General features: G+C 31.0%; 2 protein-coding genes across 2 annotated transcripts in view; both read left to right on the forward strand.

Annotated features, from left to right (window-relative positions):
* The first annotated feature begins 141 nt into the window (after positions 1-141).
* LOC116767980 (protein prenyltransferase alpha subunit repeat-containing protein 1) lies at positions 142-2,172 on the forward strand. Its single transcript, XM_061523600.1, has 3 exons — positions 142-413; positions 487-881; positions 975-2,172. Exons 1-3 carry the CDS (start codon positions 337-339, stop codon positions 1,838-1,840), a joined length of 1,338 nt encoding a protein of 445 aa, XP_061379584.1. The 5' UTR covers positions 142-336; the 3' UTR covers positions 1,841-2,172.
* Positions 2,173-7,549: 5,377 nt separating this feature from the next.
* The window catches only part of LOC116768247 (protein unc-13 homolog B-like), a 169,376-nt gene continuing 157,201 nt past the window's right edge, over positions 7,550-19,724 (forward strand). The window contains exon 1 of the mRNA XM_061523446.1: positions 7,550-7,743. Coding sequence (XP_061379430.1) covers positions 7,722-7,743 — 22 coding nt within the window. The 5' untranslated portion in view covers positions 7,550-7,721. The remainder of the gene's footprint in view (positions 7,744-19,724) is intronic.

Raw genomic sequence — 19,724 nt, forward strand, 5'->3', positions numbered from 1 at the left:
ACATGATAATATTAAGACATACAAAGTCATGCTTTTTATTATTCATTTTGTTCTATAGCTTTAAAGACCAAAATCTAAAAACTAAAAAGCAGTCATAGTGCTGGAACAGAGACAATATGGCCATTGACAACTGACAAGTTGACAGCAATAAACAATAAACATCGTATATGCCAAGTTAATTTTGTTGTCGAAATTGAAACAATTAATAAGCAAAAATAAAGTGAAAAGAACAATGGATGAAGTACGATATATATTTGGCACATAAAGCTTGTTTATTATTATATATGTTTATAATCTTATGAGCATTTATAATTCTTTGACTTTGTCGTTTTCACTATGGATGAAGATAATTTTGCTTTGGTGGAAAAAATTATTAAAGACCTACATAATGTTCTCGCCAAAATTCCAGATTTGTAAGTAATAAAAATTGGCAAAAGTTCAATACCTCTACTCTTACAATAAAATTATGCGCATTTCGTTTTTCAGATATGCTTTCGACGTTGTTCCTGTGGACGTAAATTATCAAAATAAGTCACCGGTACTGCATTTGGAAAACTGTTTAGGGCTCGAGTCCTGGTGTGTGAAACATGTTTATATGTATTGTTATTCTGAGCTAATGAATAAGTTCTGTGTAAAGTCTAAAAAAATAAATAAAAGGATATCAACAGTAGACTTTGATCGCGTTATACGACTTCTAAATGTAACATTGCTTTTAAATCCAGAAATTAATACATTGTGGAATAAAAGGCGAGATTGGGTTTTACAATCTTCTTTAAATAAGAATAATGAACTGCATTTCACAAGATTAATTTTATCCAGAAAACCTAAGAGTAACGAAGCTTTTGGGTACAGACGGTGGCTCTTGAAATCAATTTTACAAGGTATATTTACTTTTAATAATTAATTGAGGTCTATAAATTTGACAAATTCCCTAATTGCAACATTGATACATCATCTACATATCTTCTTTTCAGACGACCATCAAAACAACTCTATTGAAACACTGATAAACGACGAGCTTATAATTTGCAATTTGGCCTCCGATAAAAGCCCCAATAACTATCACAGTTGGAATCACCGCATGTGGCTACTTAATATCTTAAAAAATATGACACTTAACGTTGATATTAATTCTTTGTACATAAAGGAATATCATTTTTCAGAAAAATGGACTTCCAAACATGTTTCAGACTTTAGTTGTTTTCACTATCATGAATTTTGCTTAAGAAATATTTATGATCTAAGCGATAAAGATTGGAAGATATTGGAAACGACATTAAATACTAATTTCCGTGAAGTTTTTGTTAGATTTTTGGCATCAAATTTTCCTAAAGATTCAACGGTTCAAGCCTCTGAGGAAAACCTTTTGAGGTATTCAGAAAAAAACATCATGAGCCTCCTTCTTGCATATTCTAATAGAAATTGTAACTGCGATGTGAATTATGTGAAATTATGCAGAAAGATTGAGATTTTGTTTCATGCTTTGGTGGCAAATGATGAGTTGATACGTTTTTATAAGTACCATGAGACTTTATGGTATCATAGAAGATTTATCATACACGAGATCATAGTCATCATGTACGACCATTTTGGTTTGGTCCGTCACAATGGAGCTCTAACGAAGATGTCATGTAAAAATTGCAATTCTGATGAATTGAGACAGAAACAGGCGAAAATTGGGAGATATGACGTCAACCGTATTTACACCTGCATACTATTTAATGTTGTTTTGACCCATGAGAAGAAAATCATCAACGAGAGACGTTTGGATGGAGACAATTATGCTGACCGCCACGAAAATTATTTGAAATTTGTTGAGGGCCTTAATAATGTTATTTGAATGCATTTGTAATTTTGTACTGATACTATACTTAATGTATGTATTAACTTGTTTTAAAGACATTACCAATTTTTTATTTTTTTTATTTCTGTAATAATATTAACAGACATGTGTACAGGCGGTAAGTGTGTTACAATATTTAATATTTATTTAAACATTTGTGGTTACACAAATAAAAAATATATTTTTTTCTTAATTCTATTTTTAAATGTTTATTCAGAATTTAATTTATTTTGTTTGAATTATGATTTTCTATTTATATAATAGATTTTCAGTTTATTTAAGAATTATATAATAGATCTTCAATTTGAATAAAAGACATTACTTAGTTATTGTTATTGTGTTATATTTAAAAGAGAAGTATTTATTACATCTCTTGACACTATAAGACCTTAAAACCTTCCATAAAGTGGTCGATAACGCCCCCTGTGGGCGCTGCATCACTATAGGCGCCAAGAGACCCAGAAAAAATGCGGGCTCTGATATAGCTCACCATAATTAATTAATTTCAATTATTGTGGTTTTTTAGTAGGTGAAGAAATGAAGAAATAATTTATTCTCAAGGTGGGCAATAGTAAAAATAAGTTTGGGAATCCCTGGCATAATCCATCATTTACTTAGTCTAAAAAAGGATAATTTAAGTACACATCTAGAATTAATTTTATTTAGATTGTTAGGAATTTATATACCAATACAGAAAACTAACATTCCATACATCAGTATTAATCACCATAAGGTTAAAAACTATTTCATATATTTTATAACGAACCCGTTAACAAACCATAATATGTTTTCTTCTTTGACAAGGTTTTTTAGGTTAACTTTGTCGGTAATTCTGCGCGAAAGTACTTAGAGAAGGAGAAAAAAAAAGGTCAGAGTTTCTTTACATTTTAGTACGAATTGCCGTTAAAAATAAATTTCATAAATTGTATCTTTTAACTTTTTTGAAGTTTTCAAAGTTGTAGAACATAGCTGTGTTCAAGCTCTACAGCTCGACCACGGGCCGCTCGATTGGAGGTACCATCCTCTCACAGAAGATCGGCGTAATGTAGCGTTAAATGGGTGCTTTCCTTTCCCTTTCTTAGATGCGTTTTCTTTCCTCTCCCTTTTCCACAATCCAGGTCCGCAACGCATCCGCAACATCCCTTATGTTGCAGATGTCCGTGGGTGACGCTGACTACCTCCCATCAAATAAGAATTATGAATGTTTTGCCGAGATTCTTATGCAGTAGAAACCTGATTTCGAAAGACCCTATGTTCTGAGGAAAGCTTCAGTGGAGATTTTATTCCAGAACATTAATATATAGGGAAAGTAAAACGGTACCAATCGAATTAATTTTCTGATGTTTCTTAAATATTCTGTTAGAAATATTTTTCTAACCTATATTAGGTATGATCAATAATAATAAAAATATCGTGAGAATTAGTTAAGCATAATATCGTTGAGGTAAAAGAAAAGAGTAATGTATACGACATAAGAAAAAAATGACGGCCATTAATATTATAAAAATAATAGGTATATAGGCAGACCAGATCTGTTTGCAGCTTGTGACCATTTCTGTTATAATTTTAGTAACTTGTCATGAAGTAAAGTCATAAACTCTTAAAGTAGCTTGTCATAAATTTTAGGACACGGCATATCAGCATTAAACGGCTCCCAACAACTGCTGTTAGTATTTTTTTTTAAGTCTTTTTATTTGTCAATGTTGCATAGTTCACATTCGTGAGTGTATAAATTAATTATTCAAAATTTTATAAAACATATTGAGTTTGAGTTTTGGCATTATATCTTAAATCATTTTTAGAAACAGGTTTAATGTTCAAAGAAAGCAATAGGTAATACTTGGGAGTACAATGTACATAACTCCTCCTAGAAGAGTGTTGCCGGGTTCCCTTGCACTACTGACTATTAAAAAACTATTATAGAAAGATATTTAAAATTAAGATTATAAATAAATACAAATTACACAAATTTCTTTTTATCATTTTTAATTGTCATTTGTTACAATAAAATTTTAAACCAATAAGGAAATTTGTTCAATCCTTAAAAAAAAAAATGTTTTTTTTTGATATTTTAAGTCACTTGACTTTGCATAAATAGGAATGTATAGGCTAATACGTTGTTTTTTTTTTTAATCATATATTTTACCTTTAAAAAATTGTATGCTAATAAATTAAGTACACATCTGTTAAATAAAAATAAAAACTGTTAAATAACCTGTGTGAAAATTAAATATCTTATAATTTCTTATTATAATATTTATTATTACATATAAAAAAATATTCTTTTTATCAAATATATATTTGAAACTGTTTATTTTTTCTGTGTGTAAGTTTTAATAAAGGAATTTTTAAAGAACTAAACCCACATAGAAATTTAGAATCGCGAAAGTCAAAAGTAAAAGTTAGTTTAAAAATAAAAAGTTTAATTTTAGTATTGGGTTCGCTTCGAGCGAGAATTCTGCGAAATTATATATAAAGCAAGAGCTACCTGTAGCGTTTTAACATTTCATCTGTTATTGATTATTCATAAGGTTAGACTTGGAGAATGTATAGACAAGAAATTAAAACAATAGTTAAGGCTTTTATATTACGTTTTAATATATTAAATTTTAAACAACACATACAAATGTTTATAAACAGTGAAATGTTAATTATATTATATTCCAGGAAAACTACGAGACTTACTTATATGTACATTATAATAAATATTACATATTGAAACTTATAACCTATACCTAAGACTACATGATTGCCTTGATGTTAGGATAGCAATCCCATTCCATAGCTTGTGTGGTGTCAGGAATCTTCTGGTTCACCCGGCTTGGTGTTCGTTCCGCGGAGTTAGCGGCATCACTCGTTTTATGATATTTTATCCATACAACGATGTTGCCCCGGCGATGTTCATTTATTTTATAATATGTAGCGCGTAAGTAATACGTTTCGATCTATTATTTTTGGTTAATGATATCAACTGGTTGAATAAACAATAGTGAAATAGAGCTGATTTAAACCTGGCCTGACAGTAACAATATACATTGAAAGATTGTTATGCGGCGTGATGTTATTGTTACAACTTCTTATATCTTCCTTGATGTATGAGTCACATTATTTCTTCCAAAATGGTTTATCTCCCACAGCTGCAACGCATTCATTTTATTTATTTAAAGTTTTCAGAATTTTCTAGCCTTGACTATAACTCTCATTGTAAAATATTAGCCAAACCGTTATTTTCAAGGGACACATTTCGGGATAGTTATAAGAAATTTTAAAAATAAATCTTTATCATACACAAAGCTCGTATTTTATTTTAAGCAGTGTACTATGTGGATATCCCAAATAATATTAGTTTGATTCGTTTCTATCGTATCATCAATTCACAGCAAGTGATTTTTATTTTAGTCCATAAAAGTTACTAAGCCTTTATAAAAAAAAAACATGTTTGCCCACTATGTAAAATATTTTACAGGCGCGGGAGAAGGCTTGTAGCTTACAGATAGACTGTCGGTTGCTTCAATTTGGTTATGCTCACTACGTTCACAATTGTTCACAGCTAACATTTGCATTCCAAAGTGGGTATGAGATTGAACAAACGCGAATAATACTCCATTCCTTACTATTTAAATAAATATTTTATGCTTTTGTATACCTCATTTTGTTTTTGGAAATTAAATGTATTTTTAAAAGCAAGCATATTTGTTTAAGGATGGAGATTTTTTTTTAAACTCGAACTATGTCTGAAATGTTTATACTGTCTTTATACCTATTCATAACTCGGCTTGACTAATGACGTTATTTTTCTAATTTGTGAACAAAGAAGGCTTTTAGTTAAAAAAAAACATTGATCTTATCCTGTTGTAAACTAATTCAATTAATCCAATTAAAAACTGCGTTTACAGAAACTGTTTCAATTACAACTTAAGTATACATTGCATACGCATTACGCAGTTTTCAGGCAGTTGAATGCGTTCAATATGGGTCAGGAGGCTCGCTCATTCGAAGCGAGTCCAGTAGCGTTACTACCTAAAAATCGATTAGACAAAATCGTTATACCATCTTAAACTCTAATACTTTTTGTTAAGGTACTTTTTAAGCTGTGCCCACATATAGTCCGTCCGTGACGTCACGATACCGTCGCTACATACAGTCCGATCGATATTTGTATTATTGTTCGAGTGATTTCGTGCAAAGTCGGAAGACGCGAGTGACGCTGATGCCACGTGCGAATTACGTAAACCAATTGGCTACAACAACTCATTGACAAAGATTATTTGTGTCACAAATCAGGGATGGTACTGACCATTACATGTAGAAAATCTTAAGGGTACTCAATGTAATATTATTTTCAAAATAGTGAAATTTTTCTATATATAAGTATACAGCAGTAGGTTCAATATATGGTCCTGGACATGCCTTTCAAATCAGCCTTTTCTTGGTTTCATAGTTCTGTTATTATTCAGAAAGGTAGAGGGTAACTATGTTTCTTAGACATAAAACGATCAATTTGACAGTATTAACATAAGTTACAGCAAGAAGAGAAGGTATAAAGATATAGCAATATTTAAAATCTATACATATTATTGTGTCTTAACGAGAGCAGTTACAGTAGTATAGAATTTAATATTACTATTAAATAAGCCTAGTTATTGTAGATATATATGTATATTCTTCTAAATTTCTTACAAAATTATATCTTATTTTGTGGTTATATATAGTGCGACCGACTTAAAGAATCATCTTGGCTTCTTTACAAGAATCGCCTTTAAGAGTTCAATAGGTCATAAGCAACATCTTAAATCTTTAGCTATCTAGAGTAGCTGAGATTCTTGATCGTTATGGTAACTATTTTTTTGCAGAATTTCGTTTTTCGTATATAACAAAACTTATTAATCATTCTAGTTTTCAAAAGAAATATTAGAATGAAATAATACTTTCTGAATATACTCGTAATCTATTTATTTTGATTTGGCATAAGCAATGAAAAATAAAAAAAATAAAACACAAATATTGTTACAGATAAGGATAGATGCCAGTAGCCGATAAATTTGAACAAGTCTCGAGATACAAGTATAAATTGTAGGTGTATGCGGTGCTAACGAGTACGTGGAATGAATTTTGCTCTAAGCTGGTAATCCTATTTCGTAGGACATGTTCAATTAAAATCATATAATAAAATAAAAATATATTCTGTACAAAGCGACCTAAAATAAATCCTTAAAAGAAGATGACATCAAAGATGAAATATGATGTAAGATGAAAATAAATCCATTTTTATTTGATATCAATCGATGGATTAAATTTGTCACAAAGAACTTGTATGAAAACCCACCGCTTTGATGTTCCTTTATAAAATTCTAAACGTGAGCTTATTTTTTTTTTCATAAATGATTAGTGCAACAAGACTAGGCCAGTGCAATAATTGCATCCAGTTTAACCGGGTGCGATCGATGTGAGGGTATTTACCTCGCCGGGCGAAAATAATCCGGGTGCCGGTGATGTCAGAAGACGTCCCGACTGCGCCTGCGTACTGGACGTGAACGTAAAAATGTGTGGATGCGCTTTCGAAGCCTTATTACTCGGGCTAACACGACGAGCTTTCGTCGCGTTCGGAGCCGTTCCGGTGTATCGGGGACGATTCGGTGTGTGATCCATGTGGCAGGGATTGTGATGTGTGGTGTCGGCTGGGGCGCCGGTCGGCGGAGGCATGTGCTTATTGTAAGTTGATGGGTCGGCGAGGCGCCGGGCGTCAGTCGGTCGCCGGGCCGCGAGGAGCCGGGCGCGTGTGTGAGTTATGGCGCCCCGCGGCGGCCGGTGAGGCGCCTGCCCCGCCGACCGCCTCGGGTCGACGGGCCAGCCAGCCCAGGCGGACGTACGTCCCATCATGTCCTTGCTCAGCGTTACAGGTAGTGTAATGTTTTCGCGCCACTTCCATTTACATAACGCTTTGTTGTCACGCAATATACACTGTTTTAACAATAAGTTCATTATAAGGCCCTGGATTACATTCAAAGCTATCCAGAGCTTTAGATTTGTCAATTACGACGATATTTTTCTACGCGTAATCCAATTTGAACCTCTCGCTACTAGTTTGATTTAATTTTTTTTATGTCAAATTTCGTCATTAAAACATCATGGGGTTTCATATTCAGCATAACCTTACAAAATTTTAGAATTTTTGGGAGGGACATGAAATAAGGCGGTTCTTATTGTATCCTTTTAAACTAGGTCTCGACACTATAAATAGTTAGTTTGTGGCTCTACTTTCAACGGGGACAAAAGACTAGCAAAATGGAAACAATTCTTTGTTCTATTTTTTAGGTTCCTTACAAAAAAAAAGTCGATAAAGAAGCACTTATATCCAGATTTCGTGCTTTTTTCCGTCTATTTAAAGTTTGTCAAGATCATCGTCAAAATCAAAAAACAAAATCAATTAATTGTACATAATGCTATTAATACATTTATCGTTTATTTATTTATCGTACCGCTATGAAATGGAAATTTATAAGTTATAATTATTCCAAAATATAAATATCTCTGCAGATTAAGGTAAAGAGATGTGTTGAGGAAAAGAAAACCTTTTTATGAAGTATAAATTTAAGTTTAATCTTAAGAAATAACCCATTTAGGATATTATTACATTGTCTTAAGCAGCGCTGCTTTCTGTAGAACAGAACTATATATGATCTATGATTCAGTCTAGTTTGGAGCTATCCACACGTTTTAACTTAAATTATTTAATAAAATACTTAATAAAACAAAATTTATGAAACAAAACAAAATATGAAAGATTAACTATTTAATTTTTATTTTCAATTGTAGGTACTTGTTATGCAAAAAAATAAATAAAAATTTTCATTATGATTAAGATTTTGTGAATGTCTTAAACGATTTAATCTGTAGGGTAGTTCGTGAAGTTAAAATAATAGTATACAATATTAAATTTAATTTATAATGATGAATATTTTAATAGGGAATGTTTTGACGTTTATTAAATTAATCACAAAAATCTACCGAATTTAGAACAAAATTTTAAATAAAATTTTTCAGTTAAATACGGAAAGTAATTTAAAATTTTGATCAATTCAAAAAATAAATAAATAATGAAATTGCTTAGTTGTTCCGAATTTTGAACCGAAACACAAGAGAAAACTTAAAGGTGAATAACCTGAACTAAATTTCAATTTATTTTTTAGTTATTCTAACTGGGCACTCCCCGAAGATCCGCAATGCAAAATGTACACTGGAAAAGCTACCGTAACGTTAATTTATTAGGTCCAATGTCGCTTGTCCTCATCTTATAGTGGATTGGAAAATTGCTACGTTATTGGGTGCATTTGCGAACAACGTTTGGCTTCCATTTCTGATTAATTGAAGCTTAAATTTTGAGAATGCGATTATAGTATTGTTTCGTTTTTGTTTAATGAAATAAGTATAACAAAAATAACATTTGTTTTTTTGAAAATTTGATTTCCGAAGTATATTTTATACGCAGAAAGCTTTACATTCAGGGTTCGATGATTCAAGTGTAATCAATTTAATAACAATGAAATTTTAATTACGAAAAAGTCTAATGTAAAGAAACAAAACAGGCGAATAGAAATTTGAAACCGCAATACCAGCAAAGAGTAAGTGTTATGGTGCATAATGTAACCGATTTTATCGTCACCGTACACTTTTGCTGCACAAATGGCTATGGGCTTAAACGATGAGTGAAAGCGTTGCACTCCGTAAGTGGAATCGTTGGTTATATTTCATTGAAATCTTCACCGAAATAGATTCTTTATGATGTAATGAACCGCTTATAATAATGTCTGCACAGTTTATCGCTATACATTATTCACTATGGGATAGTATAGTCATTAGTGTATGGATTATAATATATATTCTGTTCTAACTTACCGAGATGTTATAAATAGAGTTCTTTGTCATGGTAGCTGTAAATACAAATTGATATTGGGTTTAATCAATGGGAACAAACGTGGTTAATTAATATTGTTACGTATTAGGCTCTAATTAAGTTTACTAACATATTGCCATAATTTATGACAATATGTAAGTAAATAATTTAATAAATAGTATTTTTATTTTGTTATCACAAAGCAATACCAATACTTTTTACGTAATATTCTTTTAGAATTCATACAAGCGTAATATTTCTTAAGGGAATTTAGGCTTTCTATTGAATATTAATATGGAAATATCTGTTCGTTGTAAGTTAGGTTTAAATATATATAAAAATATATATTTGGAGCTAAATTACCCTTTATTCTTATTCAACGTCAGTTGAACCAAAGCGGTGTGTAATAGAGAAATTGTAATAAGAATATTGAAATGCAAAGTTCTTCAAAGATTAAGATTACACTTAACTACAGATTCTAAGTCAATCTTTTTATTTAGATGAAAATATTTTTTGATGTTGCTAGAGAAATTGTCACAATTTCTGACATAACCCAAACAAAAGTTATCATAATATAGCCACAACAATAGTTTTAACATTAGGACTCTTTGTATTTTATTTCAAAATCTTTTAAAAATAAAAATCGTAGCTAGTATTTGAACGAAATAGTAAGTTTTAGTTAGTACATAAGATCTTAAAAGTATAAATTAAAATTGCAAAACACACTCAATGCAACGTTTGCAATTGCACTGCAGCGTAAACATAACGTATAATCGCTGGAGTCTTTGTATTTGTACAACATTAAAAGTCAGGTATTCATCGGGAAGTGTGTCAAGACGGGTCGTTTTGAAATGGTAACGGAGTCACTTGTGGACATTCGGGGTTGACGAATACTTCGACCGAGTCCGAGAGTAAGATCGTTCATGTTTCAGTGAGTTATGTTTATAGAATGAAAGTGTTTTATAACCTATTCCTATCCCATATCAAAACCGAGAGTTTACAATTCAACACCTAAAATTATCCGTTTGAATGCAATACTATGATATTTCAAACACGAACGACCACTCTGATCGCAAGCAATTTGGTTATTCATATTCAAAGTCGGCTCAAAGATTCATACTCAAAGGTCAGGCTCGGTAGGATCAAAGCGAAAATCCAACAAAAAAAAATATATGGCTCAAAGGATACAAACATTTTGATATGTTAAATTCTTTGTATAAAACATTTTTCAACTGCATATAATATTCAGAAGCATTTTCCGATGCGGGAAGATATTTTGTTATTACAGTAAACAATTCACTCTTTGTTGTCATTTTTCTCTATTTTTCCATATTTAACTACCTTTGTTTAAGTTATTTTGAAAATTCATTATTAACTATTAACAAATCAGATACAGTGTCTTTTTAATTAATTACAAGCAATGGACGAAAATAAATGCCAATTGTTAAAAGACCAACTCTTTTTAGGGTTCAGTAGCCAAGTGGCAAAAACCGGAACCCTTATAGATTGGTCATGTCTGTCTGTCCGTCCGTATGTCACAGCCATTTGCTTTCGAAACTGTTGGGCCTAATTAATTGAAACCTTGTAGGTGGATGTATTCTGGTAACCGCTATTCGAATTTTGAATAAAAATTAATAATGAGATCTAAAAATATTAATAAATTTAAAAATGAAAGGGTGGCACTTCATAAATGGAATGGAATGATTAAAAAATTTTTTTTTAGATAAACTATACGTGATGGGTGTCTATGGATAGGGCTTTAAAGACTAAGGTTTCTAAAACCATTTTTCGTCGAAATCAATTGCTTGAAAGATAGACGCTTCCAAAGTTGAAAAAAAAGTGTCCCTCCCTCTAATTTCTAAAATAATAGACTGAAAAAACTAAAAAAAATGTATGCTGTAGATTTCAATGGAAACTTTCAACGAAAATTGGTTTGAACGAGATATCATTATTACTTTTTAAGAAATAATACATTTTCAAAAAACGCATATACAACTTTGTCGTTCATACAAACACTATGTAAAACCAAGTTATTTTTTTTTATAAAACATCGATCAAAGTTACAACGCACTACAATAACTTTTATATTATGTCATCTACTTGCTGCTACGGAACCCTTCATGGGCGAGTCCGACTCGCACTTGTTGATTTTTTTGGATAATATATCTGTCATAATGTTGGATATATCGTGAAATTCAATTTATAAGAGTACTCCAAGTAATTAACGATAAATATTGACTATCCTTTTGGGATCCTATTCTTAATTATTCTATGGAAAATTTATTTAACCTTGACAATCTCCAACTTCTTCTGTTGGCTTTAACTATCTGATTTGTATGTAGTAGCTATATGTATATTAGAAGAAACTAAATAGAATTCTATGAGTCCGCACTCAATTAAATTGTACTGTGGGTACTCCTTGGTCATTATCAAGTTTTCCATTTCTTTTGTTACTGAGAAACCCTTTAAGAGATACATGTACTTTAGTATCCCGTGTAGCTAAATATATTATTAGGTATCAAATATTTAGTGACTATGCTTAAACTTAGTTATTATTTAATCTAATATAGGAAAAAATAATACAACTTGTTAAATGTTTTAAAGTTCATATATTTTTATCGAGGTACTTCTATGATGTGTGTAATTATTTTACTTTTGTGTGAGACTGCAATACAACATTATTAAATCGTCGTTAGCTTGGACCATTTATTGAGTACTTGTATTCATATTAAATTTACTAATGTAATTGCACTGGACCAAAGACAAGAAAATTATTTTATGCGGCTGTGAGACTTTAGAGGTTTTTACTATAAAACTCTACACACTAATGTGTCTAAATAACAATTAACTTTGTTAATAGACTGTTTGTTAAAAAAAAAGTCGTGGTGGCCTGGATGTTAAAGGTCCGCCTCTCACACATGAGGGCGCGGGTTCGAAACCTGGGAAGTACAGATGTGATCTTTTCCGAGTCATATGTACTTTCTAAGAGTTTTTGGACACCACTGACGGACGGTGAAGGAAGACATCGTGAGAAAACCTGGTCTTATAATTTCAAATTATAAGATTGAAATCGCCAACCCGTCTTGAGCAAGCGTGGTGATTAATGCTCTAACCTTCTCTATGCGAGAAGAGGCCTTTGCTCAGCAGTGGGCTCCGATAGGCTGACGATGATGATGAATAGACTCTTTAATGCTTAAAGTTTCGGATTTTTGTTTAAGCTTTACAGTACAAAATATATACGAGTGATATGAAAATGGACAGATATAAAAATCCACTGAGCTAAAATACTTCCAGCTACTACAAGCTCAAAAACTAAATTAAAGAACAACAAAAAATATTAGTTCGATTTGCTTCCGCAATGAATAAATGTTGCTGACATGGAATATTTAGTGGATCTAAGCATGCTCAATATTGATAACCCGTCACAGTTCCACTTACAGCCTTAATAGACGAGACGTGATCGGGTGACTACGAGCTCCCTGATAAATGAGGTCTCACATTATCCTGAACACGACTTACTGAATACCTATTTTAATATGTACATCATATATCTTAAAGTAATTAAATCATTTTCATAATCATATCATCATATGATGACATAAAATCTAAAGCATTCATTCAATACAGTCGTCTAGATACTTACTTAAAACGAAGTCTATCCGTGAAAAGAACGCGCTTGAGGTGCAATCATTTTTAATTCTTTTCTCTTAATTACTACGAAATCACAAAAAGACTTAATTTGGATTCACAATACGTTATATCGGACAAAAGAATTACCGGTTATAGCATTTGACGACTTTTATAAACTCTCTGGAGACCTTGAGAGAAACGCAGCGGTAAATATTCATTCATTCTAAGTGCACTACTTGTGAAGTTCGTGAATAGAAATTAAAACTCAAACCGAGCAAATTCTTAAAGTTTCTATCACTTGCAATATTTTTTTAGATATTGGGTTTCAATTTTCAAGTTTATTTGGATAATAATCAAAGTGATTTTGAGACAGAGATAGTTTACAGATTGTATGTGGGCTGTCTCGTCTGCAGTACTCAGTCACAGATGTTAATGTCTAGTTATCATAAGTGTATGCAATACTTTACAGAAGTTAATAGGTTACTACTTTTATTTGGGTCAAAAAATGCACTAATCCTGTTCATTCTACTATTAATTGTTATGGGAAGAAAGGAGCAAAATGTCACTGTTGAAATAAAATCAAAGTGAATGTGAAAAAGTACTTTATGCGTGGTCGCAGCAATAAACAAATCCTTTGGAACTTGTTGAGAAGGATTCTTCATTTAAGCAGTTTTTCAGACAATTTGTAATTTCTTAACAACATCCTATATGTATATATTTTTTACGTCATTTGTATTATAAACATCATATGACTAACAAAACAAATTCAAATGAAATTCTGTATAAGTAACCTTATATTTGCTTTGGGTGGTTTGTAAAAAAGCAATTTTACCGCAATTCAGGCCACCAGAGAAAAACAAAAGTTTTATTGAAAATTTCTATTATTTCCGAGTGAACAATCAAAGGCCGCATATCGTGTATTTATTTACATGGCCACAGAACAATCTAGTTGAAGTAAGTAGACGAATTTACGGACCCATTTGGCTTTCAAATGAAATGCACGGTACTCAAAGACTAGGAAAAGAAAACTTCGAATTCGAAAACTAAGTAAATTCCTCTTGTATTATAATTCAGAAACGGAGACTTAGTTATTTTATGTTCATAGTATTTTCTCACTATGTTCTCCCTTTGGACTGGCCTTCCTCTGCTAAAACAAGTCACTATTTGTCCGGATACTTTGATACTTTTCCATAGTGAGATAGAGAAAGATAGAGAAAGTAGGCAAGCGTCCCGGAGCAATTCTCTTCCTCTTTCCACCGCATTTATGGGAGAAACTACGTCCTTGCAGAGCAAAACAAAAGGACATCATAAAGACGCAATCGAAAATTGGTGTGTATCAGAGCTAATAAATTTATGACGAAAGTGAGTCTGATGTAAATGTGGTACACATAGTTTTGGCGTTTAGAACTTTTCTCCTGTAATGCAATAGATAAGTACATATACATATTTCCTAAAATATCCGATAAGTATCGAAACAGATAATCAGGTTATCATGACACCTCCTCAACCTACCAAACTCAAAGTAGGATAAAAAGTTCACCCCCTTTTTAACAAAAAATAAATATGGCTTCAAAAAAAATATTTTTTAGTGAAACAGAAATTAAAATACAAATATCTTCACTGTGACATTTTAATGGTATTTTCATAAATATTATCAGAAATTTATTCCTTAAAATAGGAATTATAACAAAACTTTGATAATATTTTTTTATTTTTCTTTTCTACAGCTTGGGACACGCTTATCTATATAGTATTGTTTTAAATGTAGCTCGACAAATCTCTCAGCTATAGCTGTGGGTAATTTTATATACATAGGAGTGTATATAAAAACACCCTACGTCTTACTGCGAAGACATTTAAGAGGCGTAGGTGGATGAAAGGAGTTTCCAATTATAGAACGAGTAATAAGGGTAGGATGTATAAAACCTTTAAAACGTTAAACTGTTGAGAATAATATAATATTACTTGTTGCCCACGGGATATTTATGTAAGAATTGTTTTATAAACCTCTTCGTATTTTTTTGGTGATTAGAAAATTATAAGTATTTCAGATTTCTGTCGGTAATTTTCTTTTCTCGTGAAAAACGATATCACGTTGTATAAAAGAAATATGAAATTAATGGTGAAAACTTAAATTTGAAATTTGCGCAAACAATTTAATTATGATATATGAATTTACAAGATATATTTAAAAAATTAACAAGAGACGAACCACCTGTATCTATTAAGGCTCCAAAAATTCTTTCAGAATCTATTTCATTATTACCTTTTTCTATATTTATTTAACAGGATTTTCCTTTATTTTAAACTAATATATTTAAAAAATTCTAGTATTTATTTATATCAAGGTTTATATATACATATGTGTATTATACTATTATTTATATAAGTATATTGTATATCGTTTATACAAATACAACTAGAAGAGAAGTGTAAGTTTTTCCATTAAGTTTTGTGTTAGTAGCTAAATAAACTTAAGTATTGGGTCGATAAAATAATAATTAAGGTTTCATTTTTCATTCTTCGCGTTGACCCTATTTTTAAGGCGGTAATTAAACCAATCAACTACTGTTATACTTTATTGTATCGACAGCTCCGTCAAGGAAAATTGTTTTACGAACGAATGAGATACATTTTTTTTTGTTCACAACCAATTTTGCTGTAGTAGCTTCTACTTTGTTATAAATAAGTCAAATAATTATTAATCAAAGCGTGCCAAATATTTTCTTCTTCAACATAGAAAATAAAAATAACTATAGGGTAACATTATAAGTTCAATTCAATTAAATATAATGTTTATGTTATATATGGATCAGAGAAACAAACATTTTAATGCTTTAAAGTTGAGTTAAAACTGAGTCAAGTAGAGTTCTAAAAACGTCAAACGAAAATTGACTTTTATATGTAATAGAAATTTTATTTTAAATGGTACTTAAGCTGTCTGTAATAAAATTTATTTTATAGCATTGTTTACTATCATTTTATTCGTGCACCTTGTATTTCATTGTTGGAAATAAATTGAGAAATTTAAGGAGGTTTTCTTGTGATTCGATAAGTTTTTGTGATGACAAACAGTTTCTAATACTACAAGTTTATAATTTATGTTATATAACTCACTGATGACGTCATGAAGTGACGCATCTTATTTTATTTGTTTCGATCCCTGTAGGCGTATATAAAAGATATATGTGTGTACATAAAACATATTTTTAAAAACTATCAGAACAAAATTTCTACTCAATATTTAGAAATAATTATCAGAAAAGAATATTATATAAATATCAATATAATATTTTATGCCTTCATAATGAAAGGCTTCATTACTTTAAGTATTTTCTGACCCTCATTTTAAATGGTAATTACTCAGATCCGAAGGGTCGCGGCATGATATAAGACAGACCATAACTTTTCTTAAAAAGAAGCTGCAGCTTGTATAAAAGATATTGTTTAAATATATCATTTGTTTAAGGGCCCGTAACTCTTCCCGAAATCCTCACCGCCAAAAGTTATAAATCTTCGTTTTTTATATTCCAAAAGATAAATATTATACAGTTTTATTTAATTATACATGCTACTACGAAATTATAATTTAGCACGTTTTATGCGATGTCACTTGACAAATCCCGTAATATGCAAATAGAGGCAATTCGGTACGGCTATGCACGGCTTACGGTAACCTTGGAATGTTCTGAATGCTCTATCTTATGTATTAAATACGCTTAAATTATATTTGGACATTGTGTACAATATTTTAAGAAGGATTTTCCATGGGTTTCGGTTTATATGGATGTACATTCAAAAATATTAGACATAGTGTCTGAGTATATTATATCTTTAGCATTATACTAAAGGCATCGTTGTAAAATCTTTCAGTAGAAAAATTTTATTCTAAAGAGTTTTTTTTATAAAAATCGTATTATTATAGAATCAAACAAAGCGACAACACAGTTATATCGCCGCTGGGAACAATAACCGCTCATAGAAAGTAAATTTTCTTACGAAGGTTATCGTATTTCATAGCTAATTTAATACTAAAGAGCATTTTGAATTCCATTAGTAATGGCGTTCGTTAATGAGGGCATTAAATGCTTTTAGAGAACAGGTTAGGCACGAGTCTGACCAATTAGACGTTGGAATAAGGGCAAAGGTGCAAATATAACTGTGGAGTACGTAATAAGTCATCATATTTCTTTTTCTATCATTTTCTCGGTCACGGCCAGTCTTTTCAAGCTGTTTCCTACTTTTCTTACAACTGTATAGCCCTATCGAAAAACAAAATTTTTGTTTAATAAATAATAAGCATTTGTCAACTATTTTTTATTTTATACAATAATTATAATGAGAACTGATATTGTCAGTCGACTGTGTCACTACATAACATTTTAATTTCTTAGTTCCGTCCTATCTTAAGCTTTTAGAATGCCGTTACAGTCTAATTAACAAGTGCTACGCCGTAGCAGATATGAAGTGCTACAATCGCAAAACGTAATTCTATAATCTTACAACACTAATGTTCTCAAACATTATTATGTGGGCTTTTAGTGCGTTATTAAGTATAATTATGAAAACCTACTTGAAATACGTCGAGTTTATAATAACTATAAGAATTTTTTAAGTTCAAGACTTCTATGATATTGATAAAGGACATCAACTTAATCAGACGATGACAAGTAACACTGGTGGGAATTTGTGTAGTTATCATTTTAAACCTTCGGGTCAGGTACGTCTTTACACCAGCGACATAAATGGATTTAACTAATAATATTCGAAGCTAAAATATAGACCAGACCCTAGGCTTCACACACAAGTTTAATTTAGATCCGTATGCTATTGCACAAGCAACCCTTAAAATTACTGTTGTATCTGATAAAATTCACACGGACTTCTTGAGACAGAAAATAAAAGAAGCTTTCACTGCTCGCAGAATAATCATAGTGGAGGCAACTACATGTGTAGGTTGACTTATCTGACCTATGTTGTAAGATCTGTTTTTCACCTATAGAATTTTTAAACAATAATAATGTGTATTTGTCTTTAAAACGACCGAGGCTTGAAAATTATGGCTAGCTATGAAACGACGCCGACGGACTATGACTGATTTCGTTGGTTGGATTTTAATGAACACACCGTTTAACATAAATATACAATTATAAAATGTAAACAAAATACTCAAGCAACGATTATAAAGAATCTGGGAACATGAGTTCATGTTTAACCGATGTTGCATAATTTTGTTTCCCTGTGACGTAACCAAGGCACAGAAGGAAGGGCTCGGTTGTCAAAATTCTTCCTTCGTTGGGTGAAGGTCATTGCGTCATGGTGTTTCGTAAACAACATAACAATGTCCACATTATAAAATTTTATTTGACATTTTATTATCATAAGAAAACTATATAAGAGTAAGTTATTTGTAGGGATTTTTAAATTTGATGATAACAGTAATGATTTGACGAGGAAATAATAAGAGAATATATTTATAAGATATAAGCGTTTTTTAACATGTAAACAACAAAAAAAAAAAATGGTTATAGTCCATCAAATATATTTTCACAGCAAATTTTTACTTCAAGAGTAAAATATTTATTTTTTGTTCAGAGAATGACAACATTTAATAGGTTTATACTATAATCTTTGTAATTTACTAATAAACTTCGGATCAGACATCACACTAAGCGTTTACATTAGCAAATTACACATCTGTCTGTCTCAAGTCATGTTTTTTGTTTGAGGAAATTGAGATGACTGTACTACTATTTGTTACCTTAACTGACGTAATGTAATATTTTAATTGCTGCCGTATACCAGGTTCTGCATTAGACACTATTACATATTTTTTTTTGCAAACAAATAATTTGACATGGAAGACTTAAAAGCGAGTTTTGGTCGAGTGAACTCAAATTCAGGATGTAAATTATAATATGGTAATGATGCATTAGCATATTTAACGCTTATGAAACTGGTACTTCAATTAAGATTATCATATTTCCCGAGACGAAGTATTCGCGCTGTGTAGTCAAACGGTTCCTGATAGGACGGAATAGGCTATATGGCTTAAGCGATACCCCGTGAACTCCTGAGTCATGTATGGGTTCAGCTTCTTTTAGAGATCATCCATACTAAATATATATTAAAAGATCTAATTATAGTTAACTGCTATTACAATAATTAGTTTTGATTATTTGTGTAATAGTATTATTTAAAAACTGAATAAATTTTGACTTCATTAGACACACATGATTCTTAAGGTTAAGATCTTTATCACATAAAGTTATAAAAAATGCAACTCTTTTTTGGATTTTGCATCGTCAAAAATTTTCTTGAATATAACTATGTATCCTTAACATTAAACTAAAGTCC

The sequence above is a fragment of the Danaus plexippus genome, chromosome 19, assembly GCF_018135715.1.
Source record: "Danaus plexippus chromosome 19, MEX_DaPlex, whole genome shotgun sequence".
In the NCBI taxonomy this organism is placed as follows: Eukaryota; Metazoa; Arthropoda; class Insecta; order Lepidoptera; family Nymphalidae; genus Danaus; species Danaus plexippus.